This window comes from Salvelinus alpinus, chromosome 36, assembly GCF_045679555.1.
Source record: "Salvelinus alpinus chromosome 36, SLU_Salpinus.1, whole genome shotgun sequence".
NCBI classification, from domain to species: Eukaryota; Metazoa; Chordata; class Actinopteri; order Salmoniformes; family Salmonidae; genus Salvelinus; species Salvelinus alpinus.
Genome location: NC_092121.1, coordinates 5489357 through 5511936, shown reverse-complemented (window position 1 = coordinate 5511936; position 22580 = coordinate 5489357). Strand labels below are relative to the sequence as shown.

The 22580-nt window shown below is 41.3% G+C and overlaps 1 protein-coding gene across 1 annotated transcript in view; it reads right to left on the bottom strand.

The window, feature by feature from the left end:
• LOC139565212 (syntaxin-1B) overlaps positions 1-20061 on the bottom strand; it is a 65616-nt gene extending 45555 nt beyond the window's left edge. The window contains exon 1 of the mRNA XM_071385368.1: positions 19705-20061. Coding sequence (XP_071241469.1) covers positions 19705-19734 — 30 coding nt within the window. The 5' untranslated portion in view covers positions 19735-20061. The remainder of the gene's footprint in view (positions 1-19704) is intronic.
• Between the last annotated feature and the right edge of the window lie 2519 nt (positions 20062-22580).

Sequence of the window (22580 nt, the reverse complement as noted above, 5' to 3'; positions counted from 1 at the left end):
ATCAACCGCTCTTCCCCGAGTATTTTGCACTGTATGATACTCATCCACTGCACTGCACTGTGCATCCCCCAAAAATCTATAATTAGTGAGAAATGGGAAAGTATTCATCTTATATTTAAGCAATAAGGCTTGAGGGGGTGTGGTATATGGCCAATATATCATGGCTAAGGGCTGTTCTTATGCACGACGCAACGTGGAGTGCCTGGATAAAGCCATTAGCCATGGTATATTGGCAATACACACGATATATACAAAAGTATGTGGACAGCTCTTCAAATTAGGGGATTGGGCTATATCAGCCACACCTGTTGCTGACAGGTGTATAAAATCGGGCACACAGCCATGCAATCTCCATATACAAACATTGGCAGTAGAATGGCCTTACTGAAGAGCTCAGTGGCTTTCAACATGGCACTGTCATCGGATGCCACCTTTCCAATCAAGTCAGTTTGTCAAATTTCTGCCCAGCTAAAACTGCCCCGGTCAACTGTAAGTGACGTTATTATGAAGTGGAAATGTCTAGGAGCAACAATGGCTATGCCACAAAGTGGTAGGCCACACAAGCTCACAGAATGGGACCGGCGAGTGCAGAAGCGCGTAGCGCATAAAAATTGTCTGTCCTTGCACCACTCACTGCCGAGTTCCAAACTGCCTCTGGAAGCAATGTCAGCACAATAACTGTTAGCTGGGAGCTTCATGAAATGGGTTTCCATGGCCGAGCAGCCGCACACAAGCCTAAGATCACCATGCGCAATGCAAAGCGTTGGCTGGAGGGGTGTATCAAGCTTCACCATCTGGCAGTCCGACGGACGAATCTGGGTTTGGCGGATACCAGGTGAACGCTACCTGCCCCAATGTATAGTGCCAACTGTAAAGTTTGGTGGAGGATAAATAATGGTCGGTGGCTGTTTTTCATGGTTCGGGCTAGGCCCCTTAGTTCCAGTGAAGGGAAATCTTAACTCTACTGTATACAATGAAATTCTAGACGATCCTGTGCCTCCAATTTTGCGGCAACAGTTTGGGGAAGCCCCTTTCCTGTTTCACCATGACAATGCCCCCGTGCACAAAGCGAGGTCCATACAGAAATGGTTTGTTGAGATTGGTGTGGAATAACTTGACTGTCCTGACCTCATCAACCCCATTGAACACCTTTGGGATAAATTGGAACGCCGACTGCAAGCCAGGCCTAATCGCCCAACATCAGTGCCCAACCTCACTAATACTGTGGCTGAATGGAATCAAGTCCATGCAGCAATGTTCCAACATCTAGTGGAAAGCCTTCCCAGAAGAGTGGAGGCTGTTTTAGCAGCAAAGTGGGGACCAACTCCATATTAATGCCCAGTATTTTGGAATGAGATGTTCGACACGCATGTGTCCACATACTGTTGGTCATGTAGTGTACCACAAACCCCCAAGGTGCCTTATTGCTAGTATAAACTGGTTACCAACGTAATTAGAACAGTAAAAATAAACGTTTTGTCATACCCGTGGTTTACGGTCTGATATACCACGGCTGTCAGCCAATCAGCATTCAGGGCTCGAACCACCCCGTTTATAATTTACTTTGTGGAACGGGTTAGGGGTTAAAGTAACTAATGAAAGAGGGCTAATCGAAAGGTTGAGTGTCGCCTGAGCCATATCTCTTAAACCCTAACACAAAGCGACAATCTTCTAATTCCCCGTCAAATGAATTAATAGAACCTTAATGACTATCACTATCAGTTTTTATCAGAAGTTTGTGTGTTCTCAACAAGTATGATAAGAGGAGTAGAAATATTGCCAGAGGTGTTTTTGGAAACATGTGGCACGGTGCTAAGTTCAAACTCAATTTAGACCTTCTCTGAACTGCACGCAAAGCCCCCAAAATACATTTAGACTTACTTTAACCAAGTCTGTGGTCTCCCTCAGGGGATTACAGCTGAGAAATGGAGACAGGTTCGTGAGGCTGCCAAGACATTTTTGGGGCATTGTACATGACCAATTCCCAGAATTCAATGAGCCATGTAATCAATATATAAAATGGTGAAAGATGGGAGGGTTTAACAAATCTATGATTGCGTGTTTTAAAGTATCTTGCATCACGTAGCCTAGGAACCTATAGGAGTGTTCCATCGTACAACTAGTGTCTACCTAGATTATACTCCATCCTGTTGTCAAATGCTCTAATGTCAACTGTTAATAACAACTGCATGACCACTTCTGTCATATGTTATTACATGCTTCATAAGAGTCTACAAACCAGATGATATTCCAGGGTGTTATGTCATTTACTAACCTCTGTGTCACATTATAACATTGAATGGAATGACGGGCATCATAACCATGTCATATGCCGTTATAGAGTGTGCACCGACACCTGAAGTAAAGTGAGCTTCATTTGAGGTGTTATAAAACAGTTATGGGTGTGGTTGCTCAACAGGATGAGTTGAGAATCACAAAATGTTACCATTCAAAGGATCTCCAAGAAACTGTGGCAAATGGGAGCACAGATGTATTTAGGATTGTACATTTTTGGAAAAACTGCACTCCAGATATAAAAATGAAACATTATAATACCAACAACTTGCCAAAACACAAAAATGGCCTAATAAAACGGATGCAAATAGAATTTTACAACATAAAGGTTTCTGGAGCACACCAGGATTTGTGACAGCTGTGAAAAAAAGGAAGATGTGCAGGCTACAGTAACAATGGCTAGTTAGTCAGGTATCTAGCTAGCTAGCTAATTAGTTGATGTTGCAACTATGACATTCTGTTGACCAACTAGCTGGCTAACTAGCTGACTATCTAGCAATCTGCTAGCACTAGCTAGTTAACTTCACTAGCTACTGGTGGAGATAAAAAACATATTCTGTAGCAGATTAACACCCTCTTTTACACTTTAAATGCAATAACATTTTCATCTTAATACACATTATTTTACACAATCTAATTAATGTCATTAGCTATTGTTACCATTATCTATTGTAACCATGTTATTTGCTATGGCTAGATTTGGGTTAGTGATATTAAGTATCCTTGGGACTTCCCTACCCTAAACCCTAACCCTAACCTTAACCCCTACCCCTACCCCTACCCTAACCCTAACCTTAACCTTAACCATAACCCTTACCTAACCATAACCTTAAACCTTACCTTAACCGTTTAAAATGTATATTTCAATGGGATGACATCAGAGTTAGGTCATCCCAAGGACTCCGTTTAGACTTTTCTGCTAGATTTGCCCAATGATGTAAATAAAGCCTTGATTGCGCATGCTACACTACATGACCAAAAGTAGATGGACACCTGCTCGCCGAACATCTCATTCCAAAATCATGGGCATCATAATGGAGATGGTCCCCCCTTTGCTGCAATAACAGCCTCCACTCTTCTGGGAAGGCTTTCCACGAGATGTAGGAACATTGCTGCAGGGACTTGATCCATTTAGCCACAAGAACATTCCAATATTGCGTTCCAATTCATCCCAAAGGTGTTTGATGGGGTTGAGGTCAGGACTCTGTGCAACCGAGTTAAGTTCTTCCACACCGATCTCGACAAATTCTGTATGTACCTTGCTTTGTGCATGAGGGCATTGTCATGCTGAAACAAGAAAGGGCCTTCCCCAAACTGTTGCCACATAATCATCTAGAATGTCATTGTATGCTGTAGCGTTAAGATTTCCCTTTACTGGAACTAAGGGGCCTAGCCCAAATCACAGACCATTATTCCTCATCCACCAAACTTTACAGTTGGCACTATGTGTTGGAGCAGGTAGAGTTCTCCTGTCATCCGCCAAACTCAGATTATGGTAAAGCGTGATTCATTACTCCAGAGAACACATTTCCACTACTCCAGAGTCCAATGGCGGCAAGCTTTACACCACCCCAGCTGACGCTTTGCATTGCGCATGGTGATCTTAGACTTGAGTGCGGCTGCTCGGCCATGGAAACCCATTTCATGAAGCTCCCGACGAACAATTCTTGTGCTGACGTTGCTTCCAGAGGCAGTTTGGAACTCGGTAGAGTGTGTCGCAACCAAGGGCAGATGATGTTTATACGCTACGCGCTTCAGCAGTCCTATTCCATGAGCTTGTGTGGTCTACCACTTCATGGCTGAGCCGTTGTTGCTCCTAGACGTTTCCAATTCACAATAACAGCATTTACTGTTGACAAGGGCAGCTCTACCAAGGCAGAAATTTGACAAACTGACTTGTTGGAAAGGTGGCATCCTATGACGGTGCCACCTTCAGTAAGGCCATTCTACTGCCAATGTTTGTCTATGGATGTTCCGTGGCCGTGTGCACAATTTTATACACCTGTCAGCATTGGGTGTCCACATACTTTTGTATAGTGTATGTTTTGGCCAATGAGAGGATTTGAAGCCACCGGTTGGTCATATTGGCACTCTAAGATATTTCAGTTAAATATTTCATGAACAAAATTACAAGTATTTAAGATTTTTTTTGCTGTGGTGGGGACAGTAACATTAGTACTTTCAAAACATTTTATTTTAACGGAAACAAATCCATATATTTTTTCAGGTTAAATGTGTATGTTTAGCTCACATAATATAATTTAAAAGTCTGTAATAGAATAGACGTGGAAATGTGTATTTTTTTATTTTATCTTTATTTAGGAGAGTCAGTTAAGAACAAATTCTTATTTACAATGCGGCCTACCCCGGCCAAGTGCTAACCTGGATGACGCTGGGCCAATTGTGTGCCACTCTATGGGACTCCCAATCACGGCCGGTTGTGATACAGCCTGGAATCAAATCAGGGTCTGTAGGGACGCCTCTAGCACTGAAATGCAGTGCCTTAGATAGCTGCGCCACTCAGGAGCCCAAATGTAGACATTAATAAATGCATTTTCACAGCTTCCAAAATATCTTTACAATGGTGGGGGATTACCAAGATGGAGGCGCGGGGGGCTTCAAAACGGTGCTCCCTGTCAGTCATCTAGAGTGTATATAAATCATTGGATTTGCCCAGGAGAGAACTACTGCCCCATCTCCTTGAAACCACAGAAGTTTAAGGCCGATTAAAAAATGTAAATATTCGTGGCCAATCTTTGTGTAAAAAAAAAGATGTTGCGAAGACAAACATGGTACTAATAATTGCTTCTAATACACCATATGTATGTCATTGAACCGATTCTTTAAAAATCGCACACAGAAGACGTTATAATGATAGTTTTGTTGCTAATGGCAGCTTGCAGTACCCCGGTCAGCCTTCAACTTGTGTTACTCAATGAGAGGGGGCAGCACTGAGATAGCCTGCAGCGTCAGTTCCCTGAGTAGGTCAAACTGCGCATGTTATGTCTCCATGAGACGCCATCTTAGCAAGCTTTCTGGCCTTCAAATGTGCTATTGAGTCTTCACATAGGAATGAATGGTGTCACGTGATTGATGGCTTTGGCCATTCTTTTTACAGTCATTGGATTTGCCACGAGCCGACATCTGTCTTCTCCCATTCTTTTACTTAGTCCCACCCTTCTTCTCCCAATTTCAGGGATATGATTCGCTGACACGAGAACTCTAAATAACTTACCATCCTGAGACAAGGCCGAGTATAGCCCACAAAGATCTCCGCCACGGCCCCCCCTTGGGTTGTGCAGTGCCGGAGATCTTTGTGGGCTATACTCGGTCTTCTCTCAGAATTCTAAGTTGGTGGTTGAAGATATCCCTCTAGTGGTGAGGGGGCTGTGCTTTGGCAAAGTGGGTGGGGTTATATCCTGCCTGTTTGGCCCTGTCCGGGGTTATCGTCGGATGGGGCCACAGTGTCTCCCGACCACTCCTGTCTCAGCCTCCAGTATTTATGCTGCAGTAGTTTATGTGTCGGGGGGCTCGGGCCAGTCTGTTATATCTGGAGTACTTCTCCTGTCTTATGCGGTGTCCTGTGTGAATTTAAGTAAGCTCTCTCTAACTCTCTCTCTCTTTCTCTCTTTCTTTCTCTCTCTCGGAGGACCTGAGCCCTAAGACCATACCTCAGGACTACCTGGCATGATGACTACTTGCTGTCCCCAGTCCACCTGGCATTGCTGCTGCTCCAGTTTCAACTGTTCTGCCTGCGGCTATGGAATCCTGACCTGTTCACCGGACGTGCAACCTGTCCCAGACCTGCTATTTTCAACTCTCTAGAGACAGCAGGAGCGGTAGAGATACTCTGAAGGATCGGCTACTGAAAAGCCAACTGACATTTACTCCTGAGGTGCTGACCTGTTGCACCCTCGACATCCACTTTGATTACTTTTATTTGACCCTGCTGGTCACCTATGAACATTTGAACATCTTGGCCATGTTCTGTTATAAATCTCCACCCGGCACAGCCAGAAGAGGACTAGCCACCCCTCATAGCCTGGTTCCTCTCTAGGTTTCTTCCTAGGTTCTGGCCTTTCTAGGGAGTTTTTCCTTGCCACCGTGCTTCTACACCTGCATTGCTTGCTGTTTGGGGTTTTAGGCTGGGTTTCTGTACAGCACTTTGACATCAGCTGATGTAAGAAAGGCTTTATAAATAAATTTGATTTGATTTTCATTGGAGCTCCAATCTCTCCATGACATTTCAGGTATACTGTATAATTTGCAGAAAATAATTGACAGTTTGCAGGCAGCGCTTTGCAGTGGAGAAGGTTGGAAGATGGGGGATGGAGAGATGACGCGAGGAAGAAAAAAGGGCGCGAGGTTCAAACCCAAACCAATATCTGTGAAATACAAGCGGAGTACTTTCTCCTTTGAGTGAAGTACAGAGGAGATAATGACATGTTATGCTTTTTAAAACTCTGAGCAAACGACGAATTGTGAACTCAGAAATGTAACCTGACAGAAGGGAAGAGGACGAACATGCGCCAACGGGTGAGGTGGAGGCTTCCGAGCCTCACCCCAATGATCAGGAAAATGCCCAAGATGACGCTGGCCTAGTGGGAGTACGATTCGTGGAGAAAGTGGATCCATGCCTTTTGGCTGATTTATTTGTGGTATCAGGCTGGGTGAAGAAGGAGTTTGGTTCTGTCAATTTGGTCAAAGCATCCAGAAGTGGACTTGTGTTGACTTTTTGTGTGTTTGCTGCCCAGAGGGAGAGGGTGCTATGCATTTCATAGCTGTGTCCTGCTTTGCTCTCCGGAACAGAGCGCCGCTGAAAGGAGTGATCTACCTGAGTGTTGAGGTAGATCTACTGAAGTTGAGGATCCCCTGTGTCTGCGATGGACACCATTTGGTACAACGCAGACCCGATGGCGAGCACGAGACTGAGTAGACCTTGTCTGTTCTTCTGAGTTAAGATGCAGAGTGTTTGCCGGATAAAGTCATGCTAGGGTATATAAGTTATCCCATGAGAGCTTTTGTTCTGAACACACTACAGTGTTTCAGGTGCCAAGTTTATGGTCATGATGCAGCAGAATGTAGGAGGGAGATTCCGAGGTGTGAGAATTGTGCAGGTGGACATGGGACAAAGTGGAGTGTTTCAATTGTGGGGGTGGCCATGTAGCTGGGGATCAGAAATGTCCTGTGCTAGTGAGACCGATTTTAAGTTTCCAGGGTGAGGGCAGCGCAGAAAGTGTCATATGCTGAGGCAGTGAGGAAAGTAGAGGATTGTGGGCAAAGGGTGAGGGAGCCTGAGAGGATTAGGTAGTAGGCCAGTACAGAGTGACCCAAACAGTTTGTTCTTTAGTAAGGTTGGCTTCTTGGTGTATATTGCTATGGTCATTAATTGTACCGTACAGATGGAAAGGAAATCCCAGAACATTGAATTGGTAGAGAAGTTTTTGGGTGTCATAGATTTTAGTGCAGAAGAACTACAGGGGGTTTTGAGAGAAGGGGATCCAGCCTCCCTGGACGAAGGCCTGGTGTATGATCTGTTAGGGGAAAAGTAGTGGAAAGGTGTGGTGGGGATAGTAGTATGTATGTAGGGGTAGATGGTGGTGCAATTTTCTTTTTTCCTCATTTCCTTCTTTTTGTGAACAAATGGTCAATGCACTTTCTGAACTGTGAAAAGCAGCAATACGCATCAAAAGCGTCTAGTCTGACGGAAAACCACATGAAGAAGAAGAAGACAGTTTGCAGAAACTATAAAGTTATTTAGCTAGAGCTCTTGTGTCAGTGAATCATATCGCTGACATCTGAAGACGAAGGGTGGGACTTAACAACAGAACAACAACACATGAGAAACAATGAAATTAAAAAGTAATTGTGTTTAAAGTGTACTGAAAGAGAATGTATTGTGTGATGTGCTGCAAAATGTGCTTTATAATTTGAAATTCCTCCGGTAGCTAGCAAGCTAGCTAGCTAGCTAGCTATGCATAGATGGGGGCACAGTGGGGCTGCTTGTTCTCATGTCGTGGCCCTACGTCTGTGGCTAGCTAGCTACAGGCAATATTTGGATTGTGAGAAGCATGGCTCTCCAACTTTGTTCCTGGAGAGCTACATGTTGCAATTGCACCATCAACTACTTAGTTAGCTAGCTAGCTACCTGACTAATTACAAATCTCCTTTATAATATAGCTCTCATTTTTATTGTAGCCTGCTCATCTTCCTTTTTTTCACAGCTGTCACAAATCCTGTTGTGCCCAAGCAACCTTGATTTTGTCATAACTTCTGTTTTGTTGAATTATTATTTTTTTTTTTGGCAAGTTTTTTGTGTCCTTTTTGATATCTTAACGTGGTCCAATTTGTACAACTCCAAATAAAAAAAAACTAAGTACATCTGTGCTCCCATTTGCCCATGTTGTTTTTTAAATCCTTTGAATAGTACAATGTTGTGATACTCTCAACTCATCCTGTGGTATAAGCACATTCATAAATGTTTTATTAGACATCAAACGAATGTCACGTTACGTAAGGTGTCTGTACACACTATATGACATGGTTATGACACCCATCATTCCGTTCAATGTAATAATGTGACACAGAGGTTGGTAAATGAGATAACACCCTGTAATAGCATCGGGTATGTAGACTCTTATGTAGCATGTAATAACATATGACATAAGTTGTCATGCAGACTGTGTAATAGCAGTTGTTATTAACAGTGACATAAGAGCATATGACAACAGGATGAACAGTCATCTATATAACACCCATTATAACTAATTTTATAACACTTTATAAAAGATCTTACTTAGAACTATTTAAAATGACTTATAACAGCTTACGACAAATGTTATAATGTGTTATATAGTTGTTATAAAGGCTTTATGAATGCATACATAAGTACACCTACAGGTGCTTCTACACCTGCATGGCTTGCTGTTTGGGGTTTTAGGCTGGGTTTCTGTACAGCACTTCGAGATATTAGCTGATGTACGAAGGGCTATATAAAATAGATTTGATTTGATTTTATAAAGTGTTATCATTTTTCCCCCTTGTGTTAAAAGCAAATACCCAATCCCCTTGCCAAATCCCCTTGCAGAAGGCATTATAGGGAGCAGTGAGCTGCATATTTCTTCACCTCCCCTCCCTCCTTCCGTCCCTCACCTCATGAATGAAACAGGAAGTGGGTGATCAATTACATATTCAACTTACACAAAAAAGAACAGTCTGAACTATATGTAAATGAGCTTACCCACTTAAGTATAGCATCTGAATGCTGTGTCATTGTAATTTACTTACTTATGTCCAGACAAAAATTTAACGGCTCCAACTTATTATGTAAATGTGGGCTATTCAAAGTGTCTCAATGTGAGATCAGCAATACTGGTAAACTAGGTTCCTTTAAGGATGCGAGGGGCATTGTGCCGATAGCACCAGTGATGCCATCTTTTAGAAAAATAGATACACAAAGGAGGATGGATATTCGGAATGAAAGTGACAGCATGGGACAAATAAACGCAAAGCTGTTTCTAGTATCAGGATTCGATTGTACAGTTATAATGGTACTCTCTAAACTGGATTTCCTCCCTAAATGCAGGATTCAATTGTTGTTAGATTTTTTTTAAATTGTCAGCAATTACAATGTTGCTATGGTATAGTTTCTATGTAAAGGGTAGTACTACAGAAGGGTCATCCTTCTTTGCAACTTTCTGAGGACTTAACATAAGTAGCTTTTCACCCATCAAAATGCTTTAAGTGCTTAACTTATTAATGTACTGTAGTAGAGAGAGAGATTGATTACTTGTTGGGGTCATACGTCTGTAGCTTTACCGATAGTTAGGCTACCTGCAGGCATGGGTTCTTGAGGATGTCCAATATACAGTACATCAATCTAAATCGGTCATCATATAATGTTTTTTCCTTCTGTTGTAAAACTGTTTTATTCACTTTAGTGTAGTAAATGGATCTGACATTTACCCTTTCCAATCACAAAAAGACATTGTATCTCCTCGCCCCCCAAAAAATGGCAAAACTCTGACCTCTAAAAGATCCTACAACACAATCAGACCATCTGACATTCCTAGATTGTTTCCAAGACAATTTCCTCAACTAGCAATTTCCTAAATAATATTCTGCACCGATAACATGTTGATCATGCAAACTGAGAGAGCAGGTGATAATCAAACCTCAATAACATCTCCCCGACATAGTGCTGAACGCATGTCCTTCCTTTGTCCTTTCATTGTGCTGAGTCATTTAAAGATGTTAGATTAAAACCATATCACGTGACGTGGTCCTTTACAATCATATCCGGGATTGAAAATGGCAGATTTGGGCACTGATGAACTCCTAAATTGGAACAAAGTAACTGTACAGTAACCTGCTATAAATGACATCAGAGCTCAGGCTCTAAGCTTCACAGCGCTGACTGACAGCCGTTCTGAACTTGAGCACAGCACGCGACAAGAAGTCGCACCGATCCCTCCTGCTAATTGAAAGTTTTGCAAATGTTTTGTTGTCTGAGTAAGGGAAATGCTTTATATTAAGAGGACTCTGAGTATTTTGAAAGATGAGACATTGAGGATTATAATAAATACCGCTTTGATGTCATACAAGCAAGCCAAACACCTGTGCACTTCACATTTCCATAATCATAAAACTCAAGTCATATACAATGTCAACGTTTTTGATCACTATGTTTGATGTATAGTTACAAGATGACATGGCGTTATACCCCGTGTTGTTCTGAACAGAATGAGCCTATGTTTGTCTATTGTGAAGAAAATTTGCCGAGGAACACGCACCTGAATGCACTCATGACTCCTTTCTACACTCTTAGAAAAAAAAGGTTCCAAAAAGGTTATTTGGCTGTCCCCATAGGAGAACCCTATTTGGTTCCAGGTAGAACCCTTTTTGGTTCTATGTAGAACTATTTTGGGTTCCATGTAGAACTTTCTGGGGAAAGTATTCCACATGGAACCCAATAGGGTTCTACCTGGAACCAAAAAGGGTTCTTCCAAATGTCTCCAATGGGGACAACCGAAGAACCCTTTTTTTCGAAGAGCATACGCGCACCAAAATTACGGTCTGTTTCTCTGAATTGCTTTAAGAAAGCCCTACACGGTAAGATAGTATTTTATAACTTATCTAGTCTAGCTTGGCAATAGAACAAGCTTCAAATGATGCCCACCTGACCCTGATTGTGATTTATAATGGTCTGTTTTTGGATTGTGTGAACAACAGTAATTGTGTGATGGCTGCGATGCAGGGTTGTGTTCCAGACAAAACAACTACAATTGTACTTGCTCTAGCTCCTCAACGGCACAGCTAGGAGAGCTCAGAAAAGCACCTTGTAGTTGACGACTCTTCTTTGAGTCATTAAAGTGCATTGAAATGACTTAGTAATTGAGCACACTTTGGAGAGGTGTGTGGCCACTTGAATACACCAGTTAGTCCTCTCACTCAAACCCTTGTAATGTGTTTGTCTTATGTTGCACCTACCCCACATTCTCCAAGAATATTCTTATCATATTACTGAATGTATCCAGAGTATTTTCGGATTTAATGTTAAATCACGTGAAATCCACAGTGTAATGTTTGGATTCTGTCTTGTGTCAGGGGAACTGTTGTGTCCTCAACTTTGGTCTAATAATTTCCCCATAATGACATTTTCCAAACCCTCTCATTTGCTACCATTCTTATGCATATGTTTTCATATTTCTTCCGTTATAAACATTTAAATGTAGCCCTATCCATATAGGTCCATTTTCACGAGTGTAAAGGGTTAAATAAAAGTCTGAATTTGTGGCAAAGAGATGCCATACCCAAAACTTCGGATTCCGTGTTTCAAAACGTACAAAAACGGACTTGAATGGTCATGGGCATTCAATATCAAAGAGATTTAGATTCTACAGAGCTTGAAAGATAGAATGATAGTCCTTGGAACATCTTACTACTGAAAGCAGTGTGAGTCACAATAAATCCCAACTGTACGACATTATAAGCGTCCTGAGACGGTGGTGATCTCACTGCTTCACCTTTGTTTCGCTCAGTCTGAGTGAAAGGGGATGTGAGGTAGGCTATGAACAGAATTCCGCTAGACGGCCACCTGATCTCATCTGACTGATCAACCCGCTCCTCTCTGACTTGTATGGGCACAGTCGGGCACAGAATCCTCAGAAAAGTAGGATGGACGCCAGAGCGAAAGTAATTGCTCAGCGTGTTAATTTAGTGGCTAAAATTGTTGACGGAAGTAAGTGGTCCGGCCTGGAATGGCCAGTCAGCATGTCTTTCTTTAACCTACGTTGACATTTTCAAAAACGCAAGCTATTCTTTATAAAGCACATAGTAAAAACAATTGAGTAAAAGTGGAATAGGAAATATAGATGGGCTTTGGACTTTCTACAACTCATTTGAGGGTATAACCCCGAGGAGAAATGACTAGCTGTACTGAGGTCAACTTAACTATATCACAAAGAGCAGGGCATACATTGAGGTAGTTTCTATTTAATAAAAAATCCTTCAGTCCAAATATGTGGGGATAAACAACGTGTGACAGATTCAGCAGTGGTAGGTGAGTAAGACTCAAAGACAGAAACAGAGACTGTTCCTGAGTACCCTAGGCCTACTAAACTAGTCACCTTTTAACCATACCCCCAAACCCAATCCACACAAATACATACTACACTCGAAACAAAGGCTATTTGTCGTCCGCCTCAAGTGACTTTCCTTCCATTGTTCAGTACATTGCCATTGAGAGGAATATAGATGCTTAAACATGCATTGGAGGGCTATTTTTACTGTATAACGTGTCCACCACGTCAAGGGCACGTGTACCAGTCTGTAAGTACCAGTGGGCAAACAGATCCCTCGGTCAGATGAAAGACGTCTTGCTGCAATAAATGCGTCACATTCCCTCCTGCTATTTAATCGTGATTAGCATTTTTTTACTTCATTGTTGAACTTTTGTGCCTCTACGACTACAGTTACAGGCTTAATTACATTTTGAGTTGACAGAGTGCAAATGAAGATCCCTCTGCTTAAATGACTTTGTGGAGGAGGACTCAAAACACACATCACTCATTCAGCTTGGGTCTGCGCAACATTGTTTATTGGGAAAGAAATCAAATTTAGGACTTATCTATCAGTAGTTCTAGGTTTGTGTTTGTATTGTGTGTACCACTGAAAACCACTGTGATTTTAAATATAGTGGGTGTCTTTGCCCTTGGTTGCATATGACCTCACAGAACACTGCGCCCGTCCCCCATCATCCCCCACTCTACCACAGACGCGCCAGACTTTAGGGCTAAACCAGGAAACTGTGACTTTTCCTGGGTTATTAATTTCCAACATGGCTGCCGCTATGACTCACCGCTTGATACAAACGCATCTTTAGAATAGATCATGCACATCCTTGACCTCTCCTGGAATCTATTCCCCATCCACGAAACATCATGCCTTAAGGAAAATACTCAAAACAGAGCGACCAGTATTCTCTGGTGCAATCTGCTGTTACATTGATGTGGCATGTAGTCAGGGGTGGTGCTCATACATAATGTATTACTAGCTGCGGTAATCACTCATGGGGAGGGACTATTGGAGGGCCATCAAATGGAGATGCTCTGCTACACATTTTTTGACCCCCTTCCTTTTGAAAAAAATCCACTTTAGGATAAGAATCCTTTCAGTAATGATAGCCTATACATCTACTAACTGCATCAAATGCAAATCGCCACTGTGGTCTCCGATATAATTTGCTTTGCAGTGAGCATGATGACATTTTAGGGTCAGGAAGGATTACTGTCTCCTAGAAACTTGACAGAAATGTCCTAATATGGAATTGTGTAACATAAAAGATGCATACTTCAAATAAAAGATAACATTAAAAGTAGATGAACATTTCAACTTCAAATATGCCAATAAAATTACAAAAGCCGCTACAAACAGATGCAAATATGTCAAAGGCATTCAGTACAGCAGAACTGCTAGGCTGTGCCATTGAGACAGAACTTCCCTCACACAGACTTTAACATGCAGTTATTTTCCTAAATACGATCATTTCTGAAATACATCCAGCAGAATTCAGTCATACACTTTGACCAAACCTCATTCAACGTGTATAATACGTTAGTGTCTCTGTCCACTCCCCTGTACACAGTTCTGCTCTGCGTTTTTTAAGTGGTGGTTTGTGCCGTGCCCTTCAATGACTCGAAGGACAGCTTAATTAAGGCACAACAGAGGCAAGATATATCGCAACTTTCAATGTGGCATAATCTTTATTACAGCTGGCAAATTGTCTTTGCTATCGTGTGTATTCTACTATCATTACAACACGTTAGCCCTATTGGCTTTAGTATCATTTTGTGCTGAGGGAGCCTTAATTAACCCTTGTTGTCAAAGGTCAAAAGGTTATAGAAGGTTCACTCATTCATCAGCTGCTATCTGTGTTTGATTGTACCCATTTCGATGATGAATTGTTAAAAAACAAAGGCTTTTGATTCAGAATAGTTGGCTATAAATTTCTCCTATTCCAGCACTAATTCTCAACAGCCTTGATAAAAATATGAACAATTTCATGTTAAAGTTGTTTCATTGTTATTACATTGCAATAACAATGTTTTGCGACATTTAAGTATGGTACTGTATAAGCTGAGCTAACTGTGCTAACGGAGACGTGTGGGACTTGTTAGTACAGGGGAATGTTTCAAAAAGTATTCACACCTCCCTTGACTTTTTGCATAGTTTGTTGTGTTAAAAAGTGGGATTAAAATGTATTTAATTGTCATTTTTGGTCAATGATCTACACACAATACTCTGTAATGTCAAAGTGGAAGAAAAATTCTAACATTTATGAAAAATAAAACACTAATATATCTGAATTAGATATGTATTCACCCCCCTGAGACAATACATGTTAGAAACACCATTGACAGTGTGAGTCTTTTGGGGTCTTTAAGAGCTTTGCACACCTGGTTTGTACAATATTTGCACATTATTATTTTTTTAATTCTTCAAGCACTGTCAAGTTGGTTGTTGATCATTGCTAGAAAGTCATTTTCAAGTCTTGCCATAGATTGTCAAGCCGATTTAAGTCAAAATTGTAACTAGGCCACTCAGGAACCTTGTCATCTTGGTAAACAACTCCAGTGTAGATTTGGCCTTATACTAAATTAGGTAATTGTCCTACTGAAAGGTGGATTCGTCTCCCATTGTCTGTTGGAAAGAAGACTGAACCAGGTTTTCCTCTAAGATTGTGCCTGTGCTCAGCTGTATTCCGTTTATGTTTATCCTAAAAAACTCTATAGTCCTGCCGATGACAATACCCATAACATGATGCAGCCACCATCATGCTTGAAAATATGAAGAATGGTACTCAGTGATGTGTTTTGTTGAATTTGAATTCAGGACAAAATGTTAATTTCATTTTTTGCAGTATTACTTAACTACCTTGTTGCAAACGATGCATGTTTTGGAATATTTTTATTCTGTACAGGCTTCCTTCTTTTCATTCTGTCATTTAGGTTAGTATTGTGGAGTACAGTAACAACAATGTTGTTGATCCATCCTCATTTTTCTCATATCATAACCATTAAACGCTGTAACTGTTTTAAAATCACCATTGGCCTCATGGTGAAATCCCTGAGCCGTTTTATTCCTCTCCGGCAACTGAGTTAGGAAACATGCCTGTATCTTTGTAGTGACTGGGTGTATTGATGCACCACCCAAAGCCTAATTAATTAATTTACCAAACACAAAGGGATATTCAGCTCAGATATTTTTCTTTTTACACTACCATTCGGTGCCCTTCTTTGCGAGGCATTGAAAAACCTCCCTGGCCTTTGTGGTTGAATCTGTGCTTGAAATTCACTTCTCGATTGAAGGAGCTTACAGATAATTGTATGAGGGAATACTTATTGACTCAAGACATTTCAGCTTTTCATTTTTTTTTTTATACATATCTAAAATGTTCTACAAACTAAATTCCACTTTCACATGATGGGGTATTGCGTGTAGATCAGTGACACAAAATCTACTTTGAATCAATTTTACATTTAGGCTGTAAAACAACTAAATGTGGAAAAAGTAAAGGGGAGTGAATACTTTCTGAAGGCACTTTATATACATTACCACAGAATACTTTATATACATTACCACAGAATACTTTATATACATTACCATAGAATACTTTATATACATTACCACAGAATACTTTATATACATTACCACAGAACGCTACAGTACAGGAAAAAGCCTGTCAATGTAAATAAAGGTGTGCTGTCTAGGTCGGAGACGGAAGTCAAACACTCCTTTCCTCTGACGCAATCAGGGAGTTCCAGCTTGTGTTTTACTAAAATCCCTGTTTATGCGGGACACGTTGCATGGTAGGGAGGTGAACGCTGTTTTTCTCACTCTTAAACGTCCGTCATGGCATATACATGTGGTGAATATGAACGCGAAATACACGTGGTGAATATGAACGCTAAATACACGTGGTGAATATGAACGCTACATACACACGGGGTTAAATAAAGCAACACAGGGAATCGAGGCACACAAAGCTTTAAGCAAAACGACACAAAATATACAGTAACTGGAATAAGAGAATGTTTTGCTAATTCTGCATTGGACACAAAGATGTCACTGGATATGTTATAAACCTGTATAAATAAAGTCACTACCTTACCAAGTAGGTACAAATTGGATGCATGTATTGCATTTATTGCTCTGCCAGTCAAGGACACAAGTAATGTTACTGATATTCAAGACAGTATAAAACACAATGTTCTATAGACTACTAATATGAGAGAGGTTGGCAATGCTATAGGCCTATACATAAAACAGTCCAGAAGAGTATCCACTTTGCAACTAAAATGACACTCTGTCTGCATTTAGACAGGCAACCCAATTCGGATATTTCACTAATTGGTCTTTTGACCAATCAGATCAGCTCTGAGAAAGCACTGATATGAAAATATATGATGTGATTGGTCAGAGGATCAATAAGTGGTAACAAAACAATGCAGCCATATAACCAATTCAAATTTTAAAAAGCGCACACATTTTTTCTCTGAATAAATGTCTTGTGTCATGCAAAATGCTAGTGCCTTTACAGAAATGTTAAGGACATTGAGTGAGTGAAATCTTTTGGTCTTGGGAGAACAAATCAATAATAAGTGTGTGTGTGTGTGTGTGTGTGTGTGTGTGTGTGTGTGTGTGTGTGTGTGTGTGTGTGTGTGTGTGTGTGTGTGCGCGTGTGTCAATGATAGAGAGCAATATTAATTTTATGAGTAAGAAATTGCACTGACATCTCTGTAGCTTATAATGCTTAGAAATATGTTTTTGAATAAGAAAACTATGCCTTTTCAACCCCCAGAATGTGTCCCTTCTCAGCAACCCCTACCCCAATTATGTCCCTTCTCAGCAACCCCTACCCCAGTTTATAATCAATTACATTGGAACATATATTGTGCAGCAACGCACGCGCGCACCCTCAATCGAAGGTCTATCAGCCGATTATTTGGTTTACACGGGAATAGTCGGTATAGACATGGTAAATATAGCCGGCCAATCTTTTGCTCACTCACACGTAGCACATTCGGTAAAAACCGTGCAGACACGGCTTGCTCATAGTAGGACGATGTAGCGCGCGACGTATACGTCACTGTGATGTTGATGATTACATAAAACGTAATTATTACCCAATCATATAACATCTGTTGCCAGAATTACGTGATATTCTATCATTATAATATAATATAAACAATATTATTTCCATAGAGTTTAGACTGACGGTAGCGATTATTTATCCATTTCACTTCAGATGGCATAGATTATATCGGGAACGTGAGGGGCTTGGGTTGGGGATACAAAATCATAAATTACAGGTAAAGAAAGAACGAAAATCCGTCTCAGAGAGCAAGATAATCTACAAAAATGAGCACGTCTCATAAACGCTCGTATGGTTCGTTTGGACACGAAAGCATCATAACCGAGAGATTTTTGTAGCCTAGTCTCCTTGAATCTGCAGTGGGCAGTGAGGCAAGTGCCTAGTGTCTGACTGAGTATGGATCTAGCTGTGTTCAGCGTTTCAGTGGGAAGGCACAGAAGGAGGCACAGAATTCATGCACGGTGAATCCGCTGACCAGGGGCTATCTCAGGAACGGTGGCACAATCACAATCATGTGCTATAATGTTCACAGCGGTATAGCCTGTAATGGCTCCACATTTTGATATAATAATCACACACACGCTATAGATATAGGTGCAGAGCGGTCCAGGCGTTTCCTCTGATATTTTATTGATCTCCAGACGTTGGAGGTTGGGCTACGCCAAAAAAGGCACGCATGCTTCGGGCCTCATATTGATTTGATTGCCTTGAGGATAGGAGACATTTGTTTTTCAATTAAACCTAGACAGACAAATTGCACAAATATATGACAGTGGCTATCCTTATGGCATACATCTAGTCACTGAATGTGTTGTAAACCAGTATGACTGTGGTTTTCCAATGCAGGGAAAAAATGAAACCCTGGTGCAGATCCTGCCATAGCATGGTGTCGCCAAAGCGAACCCAATTGAACCCTATAGACGCATAGTTGGGAGAGAGCTACAATTCTGTCCTCCTTGATCGAATTTGGGTCTAATACAAGCAATAATGTAAACTATACCCTACTATAGAGGCCAGTTATAACAAAATGTACAATCACATAATATGACCCCCCACCCCCACCGTAGTCGGCCCCGTCCCACTCGTATAGAAAGCTCTCTCCATCAACTATCTAGAAAAAGATAAATCCGATGGGCTGAGGCAATTCTGAACACATATTTAGTTCTACCAAGGTTTGAATAACAATCCTTAACGGTGTTTGCAGGGATTGCTAGGCTAGGAGGACTATGGGCTAGGATAGCTTTCATCCACAGTATTTTACCACTGTTCTGGGTAGCTGTCCACCCAATAAGCATTCATAAGCTTATATTGATTTGGGTTATTTCTAGCAGTAGACTATCTATGGTAGATGAGTTTGTTTTATATGCTTGCCTGCCTGCAATGCTAATAGCCCTATACTATTTTCTCAAATCACTGCATTTTAACGGACCTTTAATAGAGAAGTCATATTTTTATCATGCTCACATTACGTGTATGATCATCAGTGCACGCATGCGGACACCACTAGGCAATTGACACTGATGGGAAGACACATTCGAATGCGTAAAATATAAATGAATAGCCTAAAAATAGCTGCCTCTGTATTTTTTGGTAAGAACCGAAACCTCAGTGCACATATTTGTTATGTTTGCCGTGAGCTAGCGCTCAGCAAGGAGATGTCAGACGCTGACGCCCGATTGCGGTGAGGATTCGGAAGGGAGGAGAGAGTGGGACCAAGGGAGGAGGGCAGGAATGGTAGAAATATATAAGCTTACACTTCGTAGTTCTTGTGTACGATCCTTCATTGTTTCCCCGCCGTGCTGGCTAAAATATAATCGCCTGGGTTTTTCCGCCTCGTTGTCTTCTTATGTCTAAAGGTCCGACAATGTTATATTTTCTTCCAGTATTCAAATGAGGGGGTAGGCTATGAGTCTCCCCTGTGCGCTACCTTCTCTGTCTTTTTTCCTTTCTCTAGTCCCCCCTCTACCGTGCTTGTGCGTCCTCCTTGGCGGTGCAGTGTCGCCCCGCAGCGCGCTCCGACTCCAGCAAACGAATGCGATACGAGCGCGGTACTGATGCTGCAAAAAAAAAAGAATGAAAAAAGAAGCGATGCGGAGGGATGGAACTCTGTGCGCACGCGCGGTCTCCATCTCTATCACTTTACCTGCTACCCCTCCCCCTCCGCCCTTTTTTCCCTTCGGTGTCTATCCGCAGCGCGTAATCGGTCGGCGCCCCATGCCAACACAGTGAACTGTAGTTTGTTTTAGGTGAATTAAAATAATTTGGTGAAATTCAGTCCACAAGCATGGAGACAGGGTAGGGCAACGGAAACGCCAGCCCCCCTTCCCAAAGGAGCGGTTTCCACAAGGGGCTCAGGGTGGTCTATAGTGGCGGGCAGAAGGAAGTGAGATAAATCAGAGGATGAGGTGATGTTACCCCCATTAAACACGTTTTTTTTTTTTTTTTTAAATCGGAAGCCACCCACTTCAATGCACAAGAGCTCTATGTATGAGCTGTCCACCACAAACTGGCAAACGCCATCCCAATGACTGGAATAGAAGTCAGCTGTAGGTTAAAAGGCAATGTAGCCTAATGATTTAGAGAATTCAATAACAGACTTGACTTTCTGCTTTCAGACTATTTTACTGATAGGCCTAGATTTTGAAAACCTTAACATAGTTTTATACTTTTTTTTTTAGATTTTTTTTTTTACAGTTATTAGATTGTAATACATCTAGACCTGCATTATAATAGCCTATAACCTGAGGCAAATGCCATCAAAATTGTTTCGACATTTCAGATATCTTTGTTTAATTCAATTAGAATAGGCTACCGTGTTAGATTGCTTTATAAGTTTACATCTTGCGTCAAAGTTATCTTGTTGTATACTGTATTCAGTGGCCTTTCCCCCCAAACCAACAGGAGGGGTCATATTACTAAACATAACATGAATATTGTCTCCATTTCCTCACATGACAACTCATTTGATCAGAGTTGTGCACTCACATTCCATATTGACAGTATCCCTGAATGGCCCCTGACTGTTTGAGCATAGCCTACCGTAAAGGATAATCAATAATAGCTCCTAACATTATTCAATGCCTGTATTCAAGGAAATGTATGGACTTCATGTCCTAATAATGTGGATATATTGAAGCAACATCTCAAGACATCAGTCAGGAAGTTAAAGCTTGGTCGCAAATGGGTCTTCCAAATGGACAATGACCCCAAGCATACTTCCAAAGTTGTGGCAAAATGACTTAAGGACAATAAAGTCAAGGTATTGGAGTGGCCATCACAAAGCCCTGACCTCAACTCTATAGAAAATGTGTGGGCAGAACTGAAAAAGCGTGTGCGAGCAAGGAGGCCTACAAACCTGACTCAGTTACACCAGCTCTGTCAGGAGGAATGGGCCAAAATTAACCCAACTCATTGTGGGAAGCTTGTGGAAGGCTACCCAAAATGTTTGACCCACGTTAAACAATTTAAAGCCAATGCTACCAAATACTAATTGAGTGTATGTAAACTTCTGACCCACTGGGAATGTGATGAAGGAAATAAAAGCTGAAATAAATCATTCTCTCTACTATTATTCTGACATTTCACATTCTTAAAATAAAGTGGTGCTACTAACTGACCTAAAACAGGACATTTTTACTTGGATTAAACGTCAGGAATTGTGAAAAACGGAGTTTAAATGTATTTGGCTAAGGTGAATGTAAACTTCCGACTTCAATTTTATGTCATGCAGTGCCATCTTATATCCAGTAAGATCCCTAATAAATTGTGCCAAGGTGCAGAGTCATTTCAAATAAGGATTTTATGATTGTGATCAACTCACGCTCTACTCTAATTTCCTTGGAAATGGCAGCATGCCCAGTGATGAACCAACAGTCTTGTACTGTATAACCCACCTTGATGTCTTCCATTTAGCTTGCATATAGTAGAAAGAAAACAGCAACGAAGAGGCAGGGTTAAAACATAGCCAATAGAGTGGGGGTTCATCTCACTGAAAATGGGGTATATCCTGAAGGAGACCCTGATAGTCATTACATGTCACATACAGTATGCCTGTTTCACACTATACCCTGCTGGCTCTGATCATTTCTTTTCACATTGTTCTGCAGCGTTGCAGTAACTATGGTGGATTCGTAACCAGTTCAGCCCAGTGCAGCTTGGCTCGGCACAGTTTGGCTCAGCTCAGTTTGGCTGAGTAGTGTGAAATAGATAGAGTAATGAAATCCCATTGTGCACATTGCTTGTTTAAACTGATGCCATCGGGGTAACTTGTTCTTATCACTTCTAAGAAGTTCCCAGCTGTCCTCACAAAACCAGGCCTCGGAGTTAAGGCCTACAATTGCAATAAAAAACCCATGATCTGGAAGTAGTTGAGATTATACATGTCGTTTACACCACAAATATCTCTGCACTTTAAGTGCTCCCTTCAAAAAGTCATAACATTTTACTCCAGGAATTCGTCTTGAGAGGTGATTATCCTTTTCCAAATAATCACCCATTGTAATTAGAATTCTAAACTGTCATCACCAAACCCTTGAATTTCATGAACACATTATCTTATGTGAAGTTAATGTGATAACATGTGGCAACATATAAAGCAACATGTGATAACATGAAGCTGCACATGTGAAAA